Raw genomic sequence first — 22891 nt, forward strand, 5'->3', positions numbered from 1 at the left:
AGGCTGTAGGTTTGAGCCTTGCCTCTGACTGTAGTACCCTTGAGCAAGGTACTTACCCTGAATTGCTCCAGTAAAAAGTTACCCAGCTGTATAAATGGGTAAATAATTGTAAGTTGCTTTGGAGAAAAGTGTCAGCCAACTGAGTAAATGCACAAATGAATGCATTGCATGGTCACTGCAATTCTGATTTCTGAAAGCCAGATTAAGATGCACCTTGGACAGTGGAATCACCTTCACCATGCTGCAAAATAACTATTCCACTCTTCACTGGACTGAGAGCTTTGCATACTAACAAGATACCTATTGCAACAAATAAACCCTTGATAATTTGCCCTTTACTGTGAAGACTTGCTCCACCAGGGTTTTCCTTAATTCTAAGAATCCAATGTACTTCTGAATATGAGCATGTAGAAGGACAGTGAGGCTCTGAATGACACCCCACCAGCTTTAACCACAAAATGGCAGTAAAAGGGTGTATAAAAAGCATTAGTCATTCCTGATGGTGAGCTCATGGGATTCTATTTTGTGTTACAACACTTCAGAGAGCAGGTATTAACAGTAACACAAAGCAGTATTTCTTCTGCAGTGTGTTATGTTTAGCGATGCATTCATTCCGAATAGAAAAAGCAGCAGAGGGCTCAAGCCAAGTGAAGCTGTTACACTGAAAGCTAGAGTCAGGTCAGGGGAAAAGAAAAAGAAAAAAAAAAAAAAAAGGGAGAAAACAGACTGCCAAATTTCAGTCCAACCTCATAGCTTTTACTGTACAAGAGCTCATGGAGCCCCAGTGGCTGAAGATTTATAGTATAAAACTAGTTAAAAGGGTACAAAAATTAATTTTCACAATGCCTCTGACTGGAACCCTGATGGGGTAAGCAGGAAACGGTCAACATAGACCAGATTACCATCAGAGAATGCTGTATTATACAATAACCTCCCACAGTGTTTGCAGTATATTTGCAGTCCTGTAAGTCAAAGACACCACTGTCCTCTTCTTTCTCCATCCAGTTCAATATATCAGAGTCCTTCCCCCACTGTCCTCCTCCCTGCTGGCAGGACAGAGGCTGGACCACAGGACTGAGTTGAAGACAGTGTCAGAAAGCAGGAAATATCTTGGGTGGTGTGGACAGAACCACTTCTGCCTCTTCATACATCTGAATAAGATTAGGAGGGTGACAGTGGCAGGTAAAAGTAACACCATTCAGAAACGAAACCACAATAGGGCCTACTCACTCCCCCCCCCCCCAAAAAAAGAAAAAAGCAGTTAAGACCTAAGCACATCAGAAATCATATGGTATAAACTGTTTTTCAGTTGTTCCAGGGTTGTCCTTTACCTGGTTTTAGGACTTGCGTGAAAATCTAATTACGTTTAAGGTCATTTATGCAGAAATAGAGAAAATTCTGAAGGTGTCACAAAGTTTCAAGCACCACTGTGCATCAGGAATACAACTGAATTAGAAACCAATCACTGGCAGTTGGATGAAAGGAGGTTGGGGGCAAGATAGAAAGGTACCTGTATGAAGTGGACATCTTGGAAGAGCTCTTGGATAAACCGTCGTGAAGTTAAGCGGAACAGGCAACGGGCCAGGAGGCAGCACACTTCTGAATACAGGCAAATGTCATCAAATGCACTGGGAAACTTTTCTTTGATGCTACAAGACAAAGAAACCAGAGAACTGTAAGCATGGCACCTTACAGAGAAGAAGTTCTCAAAACTAGTATGAGCCAACTCTTACGTCAGCAGACCAGCCTCATGACTCTTGGTTCCCACGCAGGAACTGAGGTTCACCACTAACCGCAGTATTTCCTTTCTCAGCAGGGCCCTGGAAGTAATGGAGTCCTCTAGGATGGGCTTGGCCCCTGGAGCATAATTAAAAAATAAATAAATTTTCTGTGAGACACAGAAACACTCTGCCAAAAAAAAAAAAAAAAAAAAAACCGAGAGGGGATCCTCACCTATGATAACCTCAGTGCCATGACAACTGCTGGCAGAGCTCTGAGATGTGCTGTCACTACAGTCAGATGCCCATGACAATCCTGACTGTGGCATGATCTCCAGGTGCTTGGTTGTGCCACACCAGTCTGCATATGGGGTGCTAATGCCTTAGAGCATGCAGAGATCAGTTGCCTCATATGAGCAAGAGGGGATATATATAAAACATGTAACATGACAAATGCAGCAACATGATGCCATAAAGGCAGATGCAGAGGAGCCATTGAATCTCAGTTAAGCGTGTAGATTTAGGGGATCCTCACCTACGTGGCCACAAACAGTACCGTCACCCTGGCCACCAAGCACCTGCAAGCCTGCACAGTAGAGGCAGTTCTCACTGTGCTCCTGCAGACTCGACTCTGTAAAGCCCCATCGCGAGTCCTTTTTCCCATCTGTCAGCACATCTGTAACACTCCCCTGCTGCTTCAAAGGAGGGGTACCATGGCAAGGATCTGAAAGTTTTACATGTTGAGTAGCAGAAAAGTCACCTCTAAAAAACACTAAACATTACATTTTTTAAACATGAAATGCTTGTTACAAATGTTTCACACAAAGAGAGAAACTGAAAAACACTCATGCCCCCCCCCCCCCAATAAATTCTTATTATGGCAACAGTACACAGCGTACAGTACAACTTTAAAAGCTCAACCTTCCACTGTCATGAGAAGGCAAAAGTAGCTTTTCACAAAGTCTGAGGCAGTACTGAAATATTATCGGTACTTTTAAATGTATTTACATTACTTGCCCAGCTCTCAAAGCCAATTTGTTTCAGAACAAAACTTGGACAACATTTGTATATAAAAAAAAGGGTTACATTTAAATAACTGAATTTCAGTAGCCTTTCCCCCCCATTTTCAAAGTATTTCAGACATTTCCTTGAGATAGGACCCTGGATTAACTATTCTGTGGCCTTCTACCATCTGCTCTTATTAACTGTCACTTTTGTTGTACTTTTCTTTGGGATCCACCTCTGACTGGTTTAAAAGCAAATAGTCCAAGGGCCTTACCTTCCGATTCCTCTCCAATGTAGAACGTAACATTCTGGCCATTAGATAGTGGGCCGATTCTTCTCTGAAAATATGAACTCTCTTTCAGCTGAAAAGTACAGTGTGATGTGAATCAGTCCAAACCACAGACACGACAGAAAATACACAACTATTAGTGAATCAAGTCCATTACAAAGTGGTGATTAACAGTCATTATTCATGACTAATAGTAACTGTAGGCATGCATAAGGCAATACAGTGCTTTAAGATTTACTTGAACCTCAGGTCAGCAGAACTTTAGGGGAAATCCAAAGCCACACCACTGTGAGGAGGTGGTTTCTAGAGGAGCTGTTTTGGGCCAACCAGACCTGGAACATGTCATTGATGTCCAAGGGCAGTGCCAGGCCAATGTAGTCATCATTGCACCGACGGTTGGCAATGGAGACTGTGGAGTGGATGGAAAAGGAGCCCTGCAGTATGGTTTGGTTGATGGGGCTCAACAGCTCTTCTTTGTCCACACAGGTAAAGCTGAGAAACCTGGAGGAAGCACAGGCAGAGAGTATGGTGTTCTTGTTGGAAGCCCAAGGTAAGGGAATAACTAAAGCACCAAAATTCATAAATACTGCAGTTTGTTAATTCATACAACTCATGAATTATGACTAGAATGATTATTTCACAAACTGTTACAGCAGAAACTAGAGGTTGCAGAAGAAAAAAATGACTGCTAAAGAGGAAGGAAAGAATGTCTCTACACACATGCACACACACACACACAAAAAAGCTATGAGGTTACTGCCCCTTATATCTAAGAAGGATGAAACAAAGTTTAATAAAACCAGTGTCACAAAACTGAGTTAGCTCCACCAGGGAAATGACATCCACCCTGAGAATCAAATAAATTAAATGAACCACAGCCCTGGCCTTTTTCCCCTAAGATTCAATACACCCACACAGATAAATATACTCAGCTTTACAGGATCCCTTTAAAATGCAGAAAGGCAAAAACAAGTGCTGATACAAAAGCACGTGCGTACTCAACAGAACTTGTGTTAGTAACTAAATGTTAACTGTGGCAGATATTCAAGGCTTAGGCTACAACATGTGAGGTGGCAGGAAAGGATGAAGGAGTGGGGTATACTCAATTCATCTCATAAATGGCAGAAGAGGAGCTTCGGAAAACCAGCGTAGACACTTCACCAATAAGAATAAGAGATGCCGTGGAGGCCACCATTATGGGAAAATGGGTTTGTACAGCCTGCAGTGGGACCTCAGTGGTCCAAAGCTAGAATGCTTTAAATTCATTAGACAAAGTATGGTACCAAGTTTTCTGGGAACCTATAAGGGGCGTTGGACTGTTGAACTATGGAAAGGAAATCATTTCAGGGGTTAAGAATGTGATTGAGAACTCTGCTTATTTGTAATACTCTATATCTCTGTAAGGCTCACAAGGGCTGTCTCTACCATTTCCTCTCTGAAGGTTGCAGCTTTTCAGAACTGACCCAGGTGGGATATACATGTCTTTGGAAAATGCTGACATCCTCCAGTTGCTTCGTAAGGGGATGAAAGAACATGTATGCCCTCGCAGAAAGGCGCGACTGTCCGACAGTTCTGGCTTTGGGAATACCAATGAATTCTCCCCACATAGCAGTCCTCGAATCCCATTCAGTGGAGCTAGTCTTCATGTCTGCCAACCCTTTCTTAGAAATAAAAATGGCCCAGCCCATGCATCCACATTTCATCTTAAACAATGTCAAATGGTCTCTGGGGCTTCTCCAAGGCCTGGGGCCAATTCTTTGCTTCCCTTAAGTTTTTTCAATGCCCTTAGGATGGAATTTATAAACATCCATTGCCTCCCAGAACATTTCCCACACACAGAGTCAGAAAACAAGCAGTAACATACCTTTTGTGAACTCCAGACTTAGCAAATTTCACAAGCCCTTCATATCATTATGGGCAGGAAGTGAGTCACAGCATTGGAGTTCCACAGAAACACTAAAAGGGCCTTTCCAAAGAAACCAACTTAAGAAAAAAAAACAAATTTGAGGTTGATTAAATGGCCTTTTCTGCAGTCTGTGATAGTTCAGTTTCAAAACACTTTTGGTATCTGCTTCTAAGATGCAAGTCATCTGAAGCATGTTAATTTGGACTAAAATCAATGGCTGCCAGAGGTTCAACAGTAGGTTATTTATACTACAGGAGTTCAGAATAAGGCAAAACCAACAAAGAGTATTGGGATTCAAACATACAACCTTCTTGAGCTTACAAATCATACTCCATACATTTACATTTATTCATTTAGCTGATGCTTTTCTCCAAAGCAACTTACAATGTTAAGGTTACAATTATTTACCCATTTATACAGCTGGGTAATTTTACTGGAGCAATTCAGGGTAAGTACCTTGCTCAAAGGTATTACAGCCAGAGGTGAGGCTCAAACTTGTGACCTTTGGGTCCAAAGGCAGTTGTTCCAACCACTATGCTACCAGCTATCCCCCTGCTATGCTACTGACTGCTGTAATAAGATGACCCCGACAAAAAGTAACTAATAAATGAAAAAGGCCACTCAGCTCAGCTGCTCCAAATGCCATGAAAAGGTACAATCCTGTAGAGTTTATCGCAGTATCGTTCTACTCAGTCACTATAGGAAGTAAATGTTCACCTACGACACCACAATAAGACCGCTGCCAGCATTGGCATGAATACAAAGCATATTGCAAGTTCACTAAACGTCATGTAACTTGGATATTTAAGTGATATTTCACTGCGAATACTGACAGATATCCTGGTGGGAAAGTACACATAGCTGGATACCTAATTAATGAAAGGTCAGCAAGGTAGCTATACAACAACAAAAAAAAAAAATGTACTGTAGCATGTTTTTTTTCCCTTTTTTTTTTTTTTTTTTTAGAGTGGGTGTGGACTTCTGGGACACGCACTGACAATAGCTGACAGATCACAATGATAACATGTGAAGTGTAGGAAAACATACTTTTGTATAAAACTAAATACTACAAACATAGGATTAAAAAAAAAAAAAAACACAGTAAATAAGATTACAGAATTAATGCTCAAATATTTGTTTTAGTATTAGCAGTAAATGTCTCATAATACTATAAAGGCTGCACCAAACACCAAATTAAAAAGCATTTGTTGGCACAACAACATCAATATATACCACTTATTCCAAGCTTGCCATTAAATGCAGTAGTTTAAGGCATTAACCATATAGGGTACATTGGACAGATGTTCTTTATAATTTAGTTCACGCATGTTTAAGAAATAAAGCTTCTGAGAACATTTTCTATGTCACTGCACGAACACTATGCTGTTAGACCACATGTACTATTTCTAAGTATTTTTTTTCTCCTTGATCTTCACCTGATATGTTTTATTTACATTAGTTTAAAGGTATTCATGTTATAAAAGCCATCTATATGATCGTGTGTGTGCGCGCATCGCTGTGTATGACAATGAAGTAGCATGAAGGGAATTATTCAAATGAATTGATGAATGTACTCTATAGTTTGACAGCTGGTTGATGTCATAGGATGTTGTTCCATGTTGCCTTGATAATAGCATAACTAAGATTCTTTAGTCAGACATTGTATTCTGTAGTTTTTTTAAAAGTTGCCACGAGTATTTATTCCATGTTTACTTTGTGGTGGTACTGAATGACAAAACTGGACCAATAACTTAGGGCAGGAACCATGTTGTCAGGAATCACCTATGGGGGTTGAGTGCACGTCTGCCTTTGTATTGTTTGATACATCTTTATCAGGATCATGCTTAGCATATTAATAGAAGCACAATGAACCCAACATGCTCAAAAACACTGTACAGAATTTATAAGGCCATTCTGTGGTTGAAGGGTATACATTTTCACAGGCATTACCACGATTTTTCATTGTATGGAACCCTGTTACATGATAGATGGACTTATTAGCGCAATACCATAAAATAGACTCTGCTACCCTCTATTGTCTACACAGCAGAATATATTTAGCAGAAATGACAGTTGCAATAGCATCATAGCGTGTGAATTGTGAAGACAGAAGACAAATTCCTGACCCACCGATGACAAGACAGGGAGACCCAAGGAGCAGGAGGTGCCCGTGCATCTACCTGCGGGGGGTGAATTTGGAATCCAGGCCGCCTGCCTTCATGGTTATGGTGTCGGTGATCAACACATCCTTAGCAGGTGAGGCCAATACCTCGCTGCGAGACAAAGACGGGTGGATGCGCTGCTGCTGTAGCTGTTTCAGTGCCCAGTAACCCAGGGCATCACGTGGACTGGTGTAGGTGAAGCTACAGTCTGCCAGACTCTGGCTTGCTGCTAATGAGGATGATTTGAACAACTGGGTGCGGTTCGGCAGCATGTCCAGGCTGCTCAGTGGCACCATCGATGTTGACTTTGACTTGGACAGCAGTGGTTGGTTGGATTGTAGTCTGTGGGCGTACCGGCTGCAGACAGTGTGGCTGTTGACCATGGTGTCAAGGCTGATGCAGTCTGTATCACTGGCAGATGAGCTCTTTCCCGTACCTGTTTCATGAGATGGACTAGAACTCATGGAGCTGATGCCACTTGTTGTGGTGCCTGTGTTGAAGCTCTGGCTGTGGGATCTACCTCCACTGTAGGCTGCTGAACTGGTGCTATGGTGGCCATGAGGACGCATCCCTGGCCCACTCCAGACTGCATCTTTTGTTATACCTAGTTCCATGGCCCTAGGATTGACAGTGCTGGGGTATACAATGGCAGGTTCAGTGAGAGCACGGTTCCTTTGCAGACCCCACGGTGTGGTCTCCCAAATGGCCCGACCAGCTCTGTTTCCCTTGGGGTCGCTAATGCTGCGAAGCTTTTTCCCAGACATGCTAAGGGAACCGAGCAAGTGGCCGTGCGCAAGGTAGCTACGAGCTAGAGGTAAAGTGGGGCTTTGGCTCTTAGGGGTTTTAGGCTGCAGGTGGAGAGGCAATCCCTCCACCCATTCAGAGTTGAAGACATACATGCCTGCAAAGACAATCCAGAACATGTTATAGCCAGACAAATACAGCTAGCACAACATTACACACAGAGAAAGGACAACACTGGAGTCATTCAGGTACAGCCAGGACGATGCTGCACTGCAGAGCACCTCACATCACACAACACTTCAGGAAATGCATACTCTATCAGTATGTAACAATTCAACAATAACATCAGCCTCATAAGCTTTGGAGTGTGGGGTAACAAGAACTGGCTTAGCACTAATGAGCCGTTTACTAGATTGAATGGACTCACTCTCGCTGTTTCGATACATGTTTGTGGACTCAGAGGGGAGACTGAGTAGGCTTGATGGCAGCTCATTAGACAGCTGTGGGTCCACCTCTGCCAGTACCACAGGCCAGAGTTCATTCTGAGTATGTCGGACAGCATCCCAGCCCTGCTGCTTTAATGTGTCACATCCCTGCTTGGTCCTGGAGATCAGCCCAAGGACATAAAGGCAGGTCCTGTGGGCACAGGCAGAGGCAGTGTGTAACAACATTAGGGCAGCATGAAACCGTTAAATGAAGTCCAAGGTCTGGATTGCATGACACTTCAACGGTGCAGCCACAAGAAATGAATGAACAAAGGACAAACATACAGATGTTTGCATAGGTTCTGAGCACATTTAAAAAACAGAAGACAAGTTCTTACCCACGAATGGACAGGACCTCACATTCCTGTGCCAGAGCTAAGATATCAGGAATCACATTCTCTTTCTGGAGGAGGTTCAAACCCCAAGCTGAAGAGCCAATGTTCCCCTGAAACAAAAAAGGCCATCTGCACCTATCCATGTTAACAACATCTTGATTCATTGTTGGAACTTGGATACACACACACAAAAGCAAGAACACTTACCAGGGCCCATAGTGCTGCCTTTAATCGTTTTATGGCCTCCCACTTGTCCAATATAGGAGAGCGTACTGTGTAGCTGAGGTCTGGAACCACATTCTGAGGGAAGAAAAAAAAAACCAGGAATACAGGAAAGGCCATGCAACTTGCGCTATAATATGGTCTGTGTCTTCTGGAATAACACTGTGGACCAAAATGATGACACAAATACCTGAGCCTCCAATAGCTCGCAGCCAGTCTTGTCATGAACCAGCTCACCATAAAGGTGCACAGGTAGATAAACGTTTGGCCTCTGGCAGCTGGAAGAAATGTCACAGCTTTGACACGTCACCTCAGTGACAACACATGACAGGGGGTCATAAACCACAGGTGAGAGTGGACACACAGATGAACCATGACTGTATTACAAAGGATTCATACTCAATCATGCCAGACAGCATCATAGGCCTGCATCTCTACTTCTGTATTAACACCGACTGCTGTTATTGCTGGCTGGAACTGACAGCATATTTGTTTTTCCTGTAAACAAGTAAACCATGAAGCCATGGTCCTGTTTTCGTTCCCATGCTTCAAGGCATATAGTTATTAAGGTTAAAGTTTCCCCCAGCTCACCTCTGCTTGCTCTGATGCATACGGTCTTTGTCAGCAGGCCTGCGGTATGTTGCGAGTGCCTCATTCAGTTGCTCCTCAACTAGGTCCACATACTTCAAGTTGTACTCCTGCAAAGCAGACATGTCCAGGCACCATATGGTAGAAAAACCAAAAACATAGCAAACCTCTTCTCTGGACTACTGGTTCTCTCTGTCTGCCTAAGGCCTTGGTGCATGCTGAGAACTCACTTGCTGCCACTTCTCCATCTGCTTGGTCACATATCCCCTCTCATTCAGGTAGGAAAAGCCTTTTGGGATTGACAAGAACCTAGATTGAGAGTGAAGATTGAGAAAATGAGGATACTCATATACTGCGGTTAATGTAGGAGTCCTGCTGTGGATTAAAGGGCTGCCTTGGAATATAGCTTTTTGTAGAGTTTATGCATATTGTCTGACTTGCTAACATACTGCTAAAAACAGGACTACAAAACTATACATTATAATACAAATCAGGAATAAACACTGATCCAAGAGATCACACCCCGATCAGCAATGTGCTGCTGTGGGCCTACCGTAGGATCAGCAGGAGAGCGGGATCACCTAGGTGGGCAAGTGCTGGTTTCATCTGGATCAGGGCATGGAGGTTTGCCTTAGGAGTAATACAGTAAGCAGTTAGTGATCAGTCAATGATCCATCAGCATGATAACTCAAGTCTCTAACCAGCCACACCTTTTCCTCACAGGCCTCATTCAGAATGTCCAGAGCCTCCATTGAGATGGCCTTGGTACAGTCATGAAGTTGTGTGACCAGCAGCTCAATGCCCCAGCTGCTAAAGAACTCCACGTTGGCACGAAGAAGCACCCGGAGGTACTTTGTGGCATACAGCCTACAGCTCTGCAAACATCCATGGGGGTGTGGATTGTTGAACAGTGAATATTAAGAATGAAGCTGCTTAAATTTAACATTTAAAGACATACTGCGTGAAGCACCTTCACAAGTGACCTGAACTTTCAAAAGAGTCTTACGTCAGTGGCAGCTGTGAGAATTTTGGAAAGAACGACCCGAGCCAGTCCATCTCGACTGTAGTCCAATGTAGACACTGTCAGCTTCAGCAAATAGTCCTGGTTCTTCACTGAGCATAGCTTGAGCAGACTAAGGCAGACACCAGGGCAGAATTAACACTTTTCAAAGACAAAAAAAAAAAATGTTCAAACTTCACGGCACTGTGACAGCACCTCATATTTGGCTTCTCATAAGAGTCCAAAAAAAGAACGAAACAAAAAAGCTCCAGAACAAGATAACAAGAAGTCCCGAGTACAAGACCCACCACTGGAAGATAGTACATTTCTCCATTATCTTGACACCAAAGGGATGGGCAGAGAGGGTGCCCAGTAAGAGGAAGTAGTGTTGGCTGAGCATAGTGAGCAGCCCTTTGCTCTGGAAACTGCTGTCAGCTATGACATCCAAGGCAGACAGCCACTGAGCCACATCCCTCACCAGGTCCTCCAGGTATACCTGCCCTTCCTGTAAGGGTAAGGCAAGCACAACTTAGAAAGCCCGAATGAGACACTTCCTTGCTTTCCTGAGAGTCTCCTGTTTTAGCACAAATATATAAAGGGGGACACACAAAAATAATGGCGCAAAACACAGTAGAGCAGGCAAGTGTCAGCAACACTGGATCTCACCTCTTTTGACTTCAGAAGGAACTCAATGAACTGGCAGCCAGCTATAGTGAGCTGCCTAGCCTTCCTATGACTTAGCTCCAAGCAGGAAAACAGCCTGCTGCTGGGCTTGTAGAAGAAGAGAAGCCTACGCACAAACCTAGAGGAGACACCACATCACCTAACATGGAGGCCAGACTTCACAAGGAAATGTCACATGAACTGTAGAGTGAATTATGTGACTACATGCTTATACCTGGCATATCTTCCACCTTTTCTGCAGCCAAATCAATATTAAAGTAAAACAATGAAGTCATTAACTGAATACTTCACTCGGGTTTGAAAAGTCGCCCTTACTTGTGAATCTGTTCGTCCTTGTTGCTCCGAAGGTTAACATTTGGCCACTGTCCAAACACAGGAACACAGAAAAATATTACTGAACTACATAATCTTGCATTTCAGTACTCTACTTCCAACTTTAGCTGGCCTACTTTTAGGACGGTAGTGATGAGGGCCCAGTTCCAATCCAGGTTATCCTTGTGGCTCAGCACTTGGCTGTCTCTAAGGATCATCATGAAGGCCTCTTCTCTGTCCTGTGAACAAAAGAAAACAGAGGCACCCGTGAAGCCTGTGAAAGAAAAAAACCATTTCAGTTTAATGAATGGCAGGGGTTTGAAATCACCAGCTAAATATACTACCTACTTATACAAACTGGAAACAGTGAAGTGAACCAGTGACTTACAACAAAGGCATTCCCAATGTGCTGAGATGTGAGTACACACATTTATGCTTTGAGGAGGGGGGGCTCTCACTTTCAGGATGAAGCCGTCCCTGGTGGCCTGAGAATTCTGGTCTCTGTAGTAGCGGGTTGTCATGGCCTTCCGAATAATGTGATCCAGGTACAGGCTGCTGGGTTTGGGTTGATTATTCTTTTTCTCATGGAAGAGCTTCAGGTTGTTCACAGCTCCACTTGCTCGCCTGAGACCCCAGCGGATGAAAGAGAGACAGGACAAAACATACTGATATAACCTTTAACCATGTGATTAACAAAAGTCAACCCTTTTATACATTTAATATTAATTTCCTGTTTCCATCTAATATATAATCCCTTTAAACAGACTAAGGTGGACACTTATTTCCAATGAGTGGAAATTGCTCCAAGCTCAGGGAGTATGCAATTGTTTTAATATGTAGGGAGCAACTCAATCCCCTCAAATCCCAGGTGATTTCGGAGATGGAGAAGTTGAATTTAACACCGATACTCACAGACTTTTCTCTTGTGAGATGCTAAAGGAGGCTGCCAAGTTCACGAGTGTGGGAAGGCAATGCAGGTGGTGGCTGTGAGACTGGGGAAGGATCCTGCTGGCCTGAGGGTGAAGGTGGGGACAGCACTCAGTGTGATTGAACACTGACATTGTAGTAACAGGCACAGTGTGGCTTAGCTCATGGAGTGGTTACCATGTGCAAAAGCTCCCCCAAAAGGATAGTGGCTCGAACAGAAACGTGGTCACTGCCGCTGGTGATGACTTCAATGAGGCCCTGCAGTGGTCAATGTCACACGGAGCAGAGAATGTGTTAGCAAGGAGGGGAATAGCACAGAGAAACATATGGACATTTCTTTCACATACACCCAAATGGAAATGAGAAGCTTTAGTTTCTGGCTAAGCAGCAGAAATGCATCTGGTAGATACTAGTGAAAACAATTTTACGTTACTTTGAAGAAAAATCAAAAAGATAGATATCTTAAGTCCTTGAGAAAAATGCTTGAAAATAAGAACAAACTGAAGAATGGGGGTAAGATCTTTAAATTCCACCAATTAACTATAACCATTTCTAATATAATTGCTGACTCATTTTACTTTGTATTTTATAAATGGTGCTCATTCATCTCTGATTATTTGATAATACAGGCATCAGTAGTATATACAAAAAACAGGAAGCACATGTTTTTAATATCCGATTTATATTTTTAATCATCACTATTCATTTATTTCTATTTTATGGTTACAATATTTTTTCTTTAAAAAAAACAAAAAAAACATCTCTCTTTGATCTTAAAAGGAGGCTCGGTGGGTTTGACCGGGTCCTGCTCTCCGGTGGGTCTAGGGTTCGAGTCCCGCTTGGGGTGCCCTGCAACGGACTGGTGTCCCATCCTGGGTGTGTCCCCTCCCCCTCCAGCCTTATGCCCTGTGTTGCCAGGTTAGGCTCTGGTTCACCCCGACCCCACTTGGGACAAGCGGTTTCAGACAATGTGTGTGTGTTTGACCTTGAACATCTCTAACGGATGGATAAGTCAAATCTATGCTCCAGTTTCAGGAGCAAAGATACCCAAGCAGTGTGATCTTCCACTGTGCAGCCAACTCAGAGTACTGAATATGTATATATGTACATACCCAAGATGTAGGTGAAGAGAGAGGGGGGAGAGAGGGAGGGGAAAAAAAAAGGTGTGCAACCTCTGTGTGCTATAAAGATCAAGGTTCTCCAGCCATTTCTTATTCAATCCTTTCTTTCTAAGCTTCAGTTATTCACACACACACACACACACACACACACACACACACACACACACACACACACACACACACACACACACACACACACACTACCTCAAGGAGTCCATGGTTGATGAAAGCAGACAGTACAAGGGCTAGGTAGTTGTCCACCAGGTCAGGCCTAAGGGAATAACAAAAGCTCTCAGACTAACACCAATACTGAACATAGCGATAGTGGTTTTTAAGGCATCCTCACTTAAACAGAGAATATTCTGCTGCATCTCTTGCTCTTCAGCATTGAGTCTTACCGAGACTTCACCCTCTGAGGAAGAATCATCATCGCCTCTGAGGCCACAAAACCATCTGACAGCCTCCAACTGTCCTGGTAACGACTGGGGTCTGGGAGAATTAGGCCATTCGTGTATAGAAATGAGTGAGGACAGCGGCTATAAGGTAAAACTGGAATGAATGCTTGAAATATATGCAAGTCCAGGGCATTAAAACAGAGAACTAAAGAATGAATACAAAGCGACTACAAAAATTAAAGGGAAAAAGGTGGAAACAATAACGTGTTAGGTTGACATACTGATGCTTAACTCACCCACACTTTGCAGGGCTTCTGTGAAGTTGTCCGTCATCACAGGAATGGGTAACCAGAAGATGTCGTAAATCAGTTCTACCAATCTTTTCTGTGTGGAGCCACCAAGGAGGACTGTTAACGGTGTTTCAGCGGAAAAATGCAGCCTACATCCCACCCAGCATATTGCTTTTTGTGATTCTTGAGATTCCTACAACGTGCTACTGTGGTAACTGCACAGGGCAAAAGCAATAATGTCAAGTGGGAAATTATGAAATTAGTCACACACTCCAACATAACCAAGTACTGCGATTGCTCCTAAGGACTTTTGTCATACCAAGCCACTCCCCATCATGAAATTCTACGTACCTGCACTTCCATGTGGGGTATAAAGAGCAGACCAATCAAAGATGAAATCCCGGAGCTCCCTGGCTTACACAGGTTAATGATCCCTGTCGTGGAAAGGGCAGCAGAATGGAGCCAGTTAGAGAAGAAATTCAGCTATGTTGTCAAAACAATTACACTTTAAAACACACTGTGCTTGGGTTCCAAACAGCACAAGAGAGACTGGTTCTGAAGGCCGGTCATTCAGAACAGATTCAAGTCCATTACATTAACTACTTGTCATTCCAGATGTACACAGGTGAGTCTGAATGCTGGATGCGAACTCTGCATACCTGACCATGAGCGGAAGGATGCCACAATGGCCATCTTGCAGGCCAGAAACCGCGCTTCTCTGTCCTCACTAGGATGTAAGCAGAGAGCTATGTGTAAACACTCTCTACACCAGCCAGCCAGCAACTGCTGCCCACCCCACAAAGTCAGGCATACTTGTGCAGGCTTTCAGATGTGTCAGGATTGTGTCTGTAGTGGAAGTCTGTATAAGGTGCCAGGATTTGCTAGAAGAGAGGGGGAAAAAAATGAACTGGTCATAATGGAGTAACAAGGACTATGTTTATGCCCTGACCATACCAAAATTACAAGGTTAAAGGTAAAAACATGACACTTGATGGTGACTAATCAAGGTGGAGGAGGGTAGATAAAGGGGGGCAGGTACCTCAAGCTCCACGTTAAGCCGCACGTACTGCCGAGTGTATGGGTGATTGAGCAGATGCAAAACGGTGGTGATTAAGGCCTCATTGATGCAGTTCTGCTGGCAGTCAATCACATTTTTCAGGATGGTGCCAAGCCCTCCCTTCTGTGCTACCACCTCTGGGTTCTTCAATGCTAGAAAGTGAGCAGGAAGAGAGTGCCATTATCAGGATGGTGACATAATGAGCAGTAATTTGTGTGATCACAGAACGAGACCCCACCCCTCACACCTACCCAGCTCACAGATGATTGCCACGCAGGCCTGCACCATGCAGTCATGTTCCTGTCGGCCATCGCTGCCCACAGCAATCAGCGAGCTAACAATGGAACTGGGAAATAACAGCGCGTTCACTGCGATCATCTGTAAGGGCCAGCAGAAAGGTGTAAAAAGCCTGGGATATCAGGGATGAGTCAGGTACAAGTTAGGATGACGAGGATAATCGTTGCCAAGTCAGGGATGAGTCATACCTTCCGCACGAGTCTGAGAGCTTGTGTCCTCTCAACTTCATTGCTCTGCTGGATGTCAATACATCTGGAAAGGGGGAAATGGGTTCAAAACAGTACTACCTGATGTACTTTTATGGAAGTCACCTGAGGTCAGACATCATGGAGCAGTTACACTTTGTGTTTATCAGGAAGCAGTGAAGTTAGAAACCCTAAACCAAAAGGGAAATGCAGCTGTATATTTGAAAAAAGTAATGAAGGAGACCTGTTTCACTAGATAAACTTGACAGAATTCACATGAGAATTTCACATAAGGGGCAATCTCATTTAAACTAAACCTTTAAATATGTAAAGTCTGTTGGAGAACTGAGAATCCTTTATTTTTGCTCACAATGGAGGCAGCCATGATGATTCAGCAAAAATTTTGCTAACACTATCTTAGGTATGTTAATGCCTTTAAAAACAATTAATCATTTTAACTACCTTAAGATTGTCAACAAGGGCCTGTTGCAGTCATGACAACCCATGGTGTTACAGAGAAAACACTGACATTAAGGTATGAAAAACTACAAGTCAGCTCATCTTGTCTTCCATGTTTAATCTTAACTTTTTAATGAGGTTTCACAGAAGAATCAACCATTAAACCTTGTCTGTAACCACAGTTGGCACTTGGGCGATACTAACAGTAATGACAAATGTGTCCAGACAATATTTTCAGTTACAATACTTTTGTTTTTAGTGGACTCACCTGGATTGACATTAACAATATTTATGTATTATTTCATATTTTTAGCAAGATTTGAGTTCTTAAAGTTAGTTAAAAAGCTATATGATTTTTAGATTTAAAAGAGAAATGCATTACAGTAGGGGGGCACGGTGGCGCAGTGGGTTGGACCAGGTCCTGCTCTCCGGTGGGTCTGGGGTTCGAGTCCCGCTTGGGGTGCCTTGCGACAGACTGGCGTCCTGTCCTGGGTGTGTCCCCTCCCCCTCCAGCCTTACGCCCTAGCCTTACGCCCTGTGTTGCCAGGTTAGGCTCTGGCTCCCCGTGACCCCGAATGGGACAAGCGGTTCAGAAAATGTGTGTGTGTGTGTGCATTACAGTAATGAGATATTTAGTAAAAAAATTTAGAATTAGTTTTTATTCAGAGAAATATGAAGGGTCATAATATAAAAAATGTTTTCCAAAATGGTGTTTTGTTTAAGGCAAAGTAATTGAAACCACCAGAGAGCATTAATCATTGTTTCAAAAGACTGGCCCATAAACCCCAAGGTCACAGGTTTGAATCTCACCTCTGGCTGTAGTACCCTTGAGGAAGATATTTACCATTAATTCCTCCAGTAAAATTACCCAGCTGTGTAAATGGGTAATTAACTGTAGATAGATTAACACTAAGTCACTTTGGAGAAAACCATCAACTAAATGAATAAATATAATGTAAACACACGTCTAGAACTCTACCCACAGACCTATGCTCAGAACCCAATGCACCTTCACACGCACTCACCTGGCAATCAGGTAGTCCACCTGGAGGCGTAGCACCTTCTGGAGAACGCTGCTGTCATGGATGAGGTAGCGCAGTGCCCGCAAGCCTGCTGCCCGCACCTCCTTGGCATCACTGAGGAGAGCTAGCCGTAGACTGTGAGGAGGTGGAGGGTCACACATCTACAAGGAATCTTGGTACATTTCATTACGATATGGCGTCGTCACATGAACAGTCATGTGTCAAGTGTTTGCCAAGTGCTGCTGCAATTCAAATCACCCTCCACCCTTTGCTCACACAGATCAGGGCTGGAGTTTAGAATCCAGATTTATTTTTATGAAATAGGTTCTGCACAGTGCTCCTCTTCACTCATGCCTCGGTACTGCAGGAAGAACCATCTCCATAGCAATCTATTGCTCCTGACCCCCACCCTCGTACGGACCCAGACTAAAGTGCACTCACCAGATGATGATTTGTTCATATGTAAACCCAAACTTCTCCTCACAATGTCCAACGCTGCAGAGGAGCTGTGAGCATGACAGGGACAGAAAGATATTGGGCGAGACTATTACAACACACAAACACATCTCCTCAACCCACTGTTTGCTGTAGGAGGTAGGCGGTCCAGTTCTACATTGCTGTGTCAGTGAGGAAGTGATGCTGCTTTCTGATGGCACAAATGTAAGCGTCACCCTTATAAAGTTGTTCAAGTGGCCCAGTTTCCTTATGTTGGTGACACCCTGTGGTTTCGCCACATTCTGAAGGATCTCCCTCAGGCAGTCCACAGGTTCTGCAGAAGGACAATAGGGGAAGGGGTCAAAAGATCAGTCCTATACTTATTGTCCATAGGCAACTTAAGACCACGTGGACTTATGATGGCTGTATCATTGACCTTATATTATTTTTGAGTCCTGACATTTGGTTATAATGTCATAACAACAATAACCGCATCATCTGCTCCAATCACAGCAGCTCGCCACACTGCCACAAGGCACCTACATTTGCTGTTGAGTCTCAAGTGTTTCGGTGTCTTGCAGCAATTGCACTGTGCTTACAAGACTTTGTGATTCCCTCCAAGTTACTTTTTATTTAAAATAGCTAATAAGCCAAAATGTGAGTTCTGATGGAGTGGAAAAAAATAACTGATTCAGAAATTAAAATGAAAATATTGCAACATAAAAAGTGTATTTCATTCAAACTAACAGTAAAATAGAATAACCCAATGTGTAAAATTAGTGGGGGGAAAAATAAACCCCTAATATACAGAGTAACATTTATATGCCTTTGTTGTTTATATATCCTTACGTTTCGCATAATGAGCGTATTTTTGACACACAAAGCCGACTTATAACGGAGTTGTTAGAATGGAACTGTCTGTATTTGATGTGGGGTAAAGAGCTGAAGGCAAAATAATATAACTGCTACAGCAATCACCCAGCCATGCAAACAAACCAAACCATGACTTGCAGTATTCTAGCAGAACAGTGTCACAGGTTCACCAAGACCAGACAGGAACATCAACAATCATTACAGCGCAGGTCAGCAAGCCAAACCAAGCGGTTACGAGACATGGCACAATGCCAAGGCATAACAACGCCTCACCTTAACATATAAATCTATTTCAGCATACCCTGTGAACTCTTCCCTGGGCAAAGATCTACCACATCCTACAGGACAGGGAGTAAAAGGTTTCAGCCACAATTCTGGTTTTATACAGCACTAAATATTGTAGCCTGCCATAACACATCCATGGTGGAGACTCATTTTCTACTAATTTTCTTTACTTTCGGGCTGAGCTAGCGCAACACATTTGAAGTAAGGCTTATAATGTACAAATATACACATGTTGACACTGATGAGGTAATCTCTCCAGGTTGCTCCACCCACTTGGAATCCTTTCAGTGCTGTTATTACAAAACATAAGTCAGATACAGCTACCAAAGCAACATTTAGGACCAGTAAAATGTTGTGTCGCACAGAGATTTACAGCATTAGAATTACTCATCTGGTTTTGTCGTTGAACCCCTGACATAATGTGTATATGAACAACTTCTCCAAAATGCTACCTACATTATATTAAAGAATAGGTTACTACACAGCCATTTGACAGCTGTATTGGCGGTGGGGGGGGGGGTGAAGAGGTCAGTCACAACACCACGTGCAGGATGCTGAGCGGAGCCCTTAAAAAAATAAAAAAAAAAAAACAGTTGTCCTTCACGGCTGCAGGTGTCCTTCATGGTAGTTTCAGGGAGACTTGCTGAGATGACTACTGGAATAAATGTAGGCACCCTCACTGGAAGAGCAACATCATAACACCATGTAGAGGACCGTGCTTGATCAAGTCAGGTGCGCCAGCTTCGACAAGCTCAACGAGCCTCAAACCAAGCTTTGGGTACTGCTTGGAGAAACCACATCCAACTAAGAAGTGACGCAGGCATGTGATCGGTTAATCCACAGTCACACGATCACAACAGCACTATTGTCGGCATTCTCAATACCGCTACCTGCTCTCGGCCGTATCTGAAGTACAGTCGACTTCAGAACCCTATTCAGTCCCACCATAAATTACAATATTGTTACAAGAGTGTCATTGTTGGCACGTGACCTTAGCATTTTAAGGCGTTAATGTGTCACTTAGCCTTCAGGGGCTTAGGCACAAGGGAACCGTAGGTCCTAGAATTACAATAATTTTTCAATTAGATGCATTTAGTGAAGCGCAAAATGAACTGCCATTTGCTTGTTTGTACAACAAAGGATGCAGCTTTAATCATGTGTCTACATGCAGCAATTTCTACATTCATAACACACACACACACAGCAATTGTGCCACTGCAGACAGAACAAGTACAAGACATTTTTTGCAAACCAGCTCCACAGTAATTGGCAAAAGGGAAGTTACCACCATGAAAGCAGCACTTCTCTAAACACACCATCATGTACTTCTCCAAATACATCACCATGTAAAAGGTAATATAAAGAGGGGCAGCGTGTAATGTCATGCAACGCGCAAGGACACAGACTTGGGTGGTCTGTTGAAGGCAGGCCTGGCTGAACGTGGACCTGCTGTAGAAGAAGGAACATCTACGTGTTCAAAGGATAACAATGTAGGGACCTTTGCAGGGCAAACGAGCATTGATTTGCCAACAACAAAATAAAAGTTATTTAAAGCTTGTAACAGTACATTCAAAGCTGGTGACTAGCACACATAGAAGTTATTCCTCACCTACTACTAACTAGGCTTTTATGCCGGTGCCCAAGTCCAAGAGAGTGGTGGCTTTGCACATCATAGATACAGTATGTCAGTAACAATGTTGTAAAAGACTGGCTGAGCATAAATACAAAAATGTACAGAAGTTATAGAAATCTTGTTCAGCCTCAGGGGGTGTTATAATTTTTAGCATAAAATATCGCGTATACGAGTCACTAGCAGCAAAATCTGACGACAACTTTTTGGAATTGGACGGGTTTTATAAGTTTTTCAGAAAAGTTTCTGTAAATATTGTGGGGGTGGGCACACTCATTATTGTAATTCGGATCCTTACTTCAAAGCAATTAAACAATTAAACTTTGGCGGAGGCGGGAAGGAGCGGGTCACGAGGCTCAGTTCGCGCGCAGGGCGTTCGGGAGCGTTCGTCACGTAGGGAACGCGCGCGCACACCACACGTCTGCTCGCGTAAGCGTTTGAAACCCTGAATGTAACCAAGCCGCACGCGACAGCAGTTTAGCTCAGTTTAATTTAAATATTCGCGCATTTTCTGAGGGTTGCCGAGGTGAACAGTTTCAGTTTGTGAGCTGAACTCAACTGCCCACGAAGTAAAAAAAAATAAAAAAAAAGCAGTGAGTGAACAAAGGAGCTGGGAGCGGCTTTCATTCTGAAAAGCAAGGTTAGGCGTCCCAGCCAGTTTCACACCTCAGTCACTCACCTCTGCTCAAATCCAACGGGACGTTTTCCTCCCCGCTGCTGTCATGCCGACCTGTCCAGGGAAGAGGGGGGGAAAAAAACAGAGCCAACACCACGCCCGTCAGTACGCCGAACAAAACGTGGGTCCCTTCCACTCACGGAGGAGGTCAGGGTTCCATGCCAGGAACTTCCACTCACTCACCTCGAACCCGAAGGCTTCGGGTGCTGCTGAGAGCCATGATGTTCTCAGGTATGTTCACATTCAAAACTCCGGAAACATCAGGAATTATCGCGAGAGAGAGGGTAGAGGAAAGAAAAAAAGGAGGGGGGGAGGGAAAAAAAAAAAAAAAAAACCCCGTGTACGTGAAGCGGGTTAGATGTGTCAACTGGGACGGAACCAGAGACGTGTCTGTTGTGTTTAGCTTTAACGAATCACATTGCGGGAAAAACGTGTCGGACACTGTGATTGGTGCATACGACCAGTGACACGTTCAGATCATCTGACAGGTGCCAATCACTTTTTTTATTATTATTTGGAGGTTCATTTTTCCTTGAAATGGACTGGCGTCTCGCCCTGGGTGTGTCCCCTCCCCTTTCGGCCTTTGGCCCTGTGTTGCGAGTTGGGTTCCGGCTTCCCAGGACTTGCCCAGGACAAGCGGTTGTTGACGATGGATGGATGGGTTAATTTTTTTTTATTATTATTATTATTATTATTATTATTAGGTTCATTCCTTTGTGGGGGGAAAAAAAATAACTAACTCTGGTCAAGCGTGTGTTCTTGCCGGGATAAAATGGAGAGAGTGATTGAAAGTATTAGTTTAGTAGTAAGAGCCCACGATCAAATGAATGAAACATTTCCCAGGAGTAAATGGCTCCGGGGGAGTGTGGTGGCGCGGTGGGTTTGACCTGTGCCTGCTCCCTGGCGGGTCTGGGGCTCAAATCCCAGATGGGGTTTCCCACGACAGACTGGCATCCTGCCCTGGGTGTGTCCCCTCCCTCTTTGGTCCTTGGCCCTGTGTTGCTGGGTTAGGCTCTGGCTACCTGGGACCTCGCTCAGGACAAGCGGTTGTGGACAATGGATGGATGGATGGATGGGTTCATTTTTCTTATTATTAGGTTCATTCCTTTGTGGGGGGGGGGAAAAATGACTAACTCTGGGATTGTCGTGCATGTGTTCCTGCTTGAATATAATGGAGAGAGTGATTGAAAGTATTAGTTTAGTGGTAAGAGCCCACGATCAAATGAATGAAACATTTCCCAGGAGTAAATAGCTCCAACACGCCTTACTCAGGTCAACACGAATTGGGTTTCACAGTGTTGAAAAAAGTACACAGTAATGAATAAAAAAATTTTTTATCATCAAATGCTCATTTTGTGCAGGGTCACTGTTGTCCGGAGCCTATCCTGGAATCAGCACAAGATAGGGTAGAGCCTGCAGGCGACGTTAGTCGGAAGCAGTATTTTAATATCTTACATTAACGTGACATAACATTAAGCTCGCTTTAAAACTGCTCACTGAAACGCATTAGTTGATTCTCCTCATCAGGTTCGGGGAGGTCCGGAGCCTATCCAGGCATGTCTGAGCATTACAGGCAAACTGGGAGCTACCAATTGACCTTGAAAGGCATGTCTTCAGACTGTGGGAGAAAATCCACACAGACATGGGTGAACATGCAAACTCCCTACACACTGAGCTAGATTTGAACACCACGAACCGGTTAAATTTACAGAGAAGAGTAATCAACGCAATCTCCTATTCAGTGCTGATGTGTTTATGGAATGAATCCGTCAACAATGGAAGGCTGGTC

At 43.6% G+C, this 22891-nt stretch overlaps 1 protein-coding gene across 4 annotated transcripts; it reads right to left on the reverse strand.

Moving 5' to 3' along the window:
* Positions 1-76: 76 nt before the first annotated feature.
* On the reverse strand, positions 77-21392 carry LOC108934817 (rapamycin-insensitive companion of mTOR-like). 4 transcript variants are annotated; one of them, XM_018752955.1, is made up of 38 exons: positions 21286-21392; positions 21106-21156; positions 17875-17972; positions 17645-17709; positions 17207-17338; positions 15726-15789; positions 15492-15618; positions 15223-15392; positions 14997-15064; positions 14843-14910; positions 14535-14617; positions 14190-14277; positions 13897-13987; positions 13703-13769; positions 12555-12635; positions 12363-12463; positions 11909-12074; positions 11588-11689; positions 11454-11500; positions 11121-11256; positions 10763-10959; positions 10461-10587; positions 10165-10329; positions 10008-10084; positions 9685-9763; positions 9458-9564; positions 9057-9144; positions 8852-8944; positions 8648-8754; positions 8252-8460; positions 7099-7981; positions 3345-3513; positions 2998-3085; positions 2254-2442; positions 1954-2100; positions 1734-1857; positions 1511-1649; positions 77-1151 (listed from the first exon to the last, which is right to left on the reverse strand). In XM_018752955.1, exons 1-38 carry the CDS (start codon positions 21320-21322, stop codon positions 1092-1094), a joined length of 4890 nt encoding a protein of 1629 aa, XP_018608471.1. In that variant the 5' UTR covers positions 21323-21392; the 3' UTR covers positions 77-1091. The 4 variants fall into 4 exon arrangements, with proteins under 4 accessions (XP_018608471.1, XP_018608461.1, XP_018608489.1 ...); XM_018752945.1 differs by having other exon boundaries at positions 17645-17972; XM_018752973.1 differs by lacking the exons at positions 77-1151; positions 1511-1649; positions 1734-1857; ... (1 more) ...; positions 2254-2442; positions 2998-3085 and having other exon boundaries at positions 3436-3513; positions 7049-7981; positions 17645-17972.
* Between the last annotated feature and the right edge of the window lie 1499 nt (positions 21393-22891).

Source organism: Scleropages formosus, chromosome 6 (assembly GCF_900964775.1).
Source record: "Scleropages formosus chromosome 6, fSclFor1.1, whole genome shotgun sequence".
NCBI lineage: Eukaryota > Metazoa > Chordata > Actinopteri > Osteoglossiformes > Osteoglossidae > Scleropages > Scleropages formosus.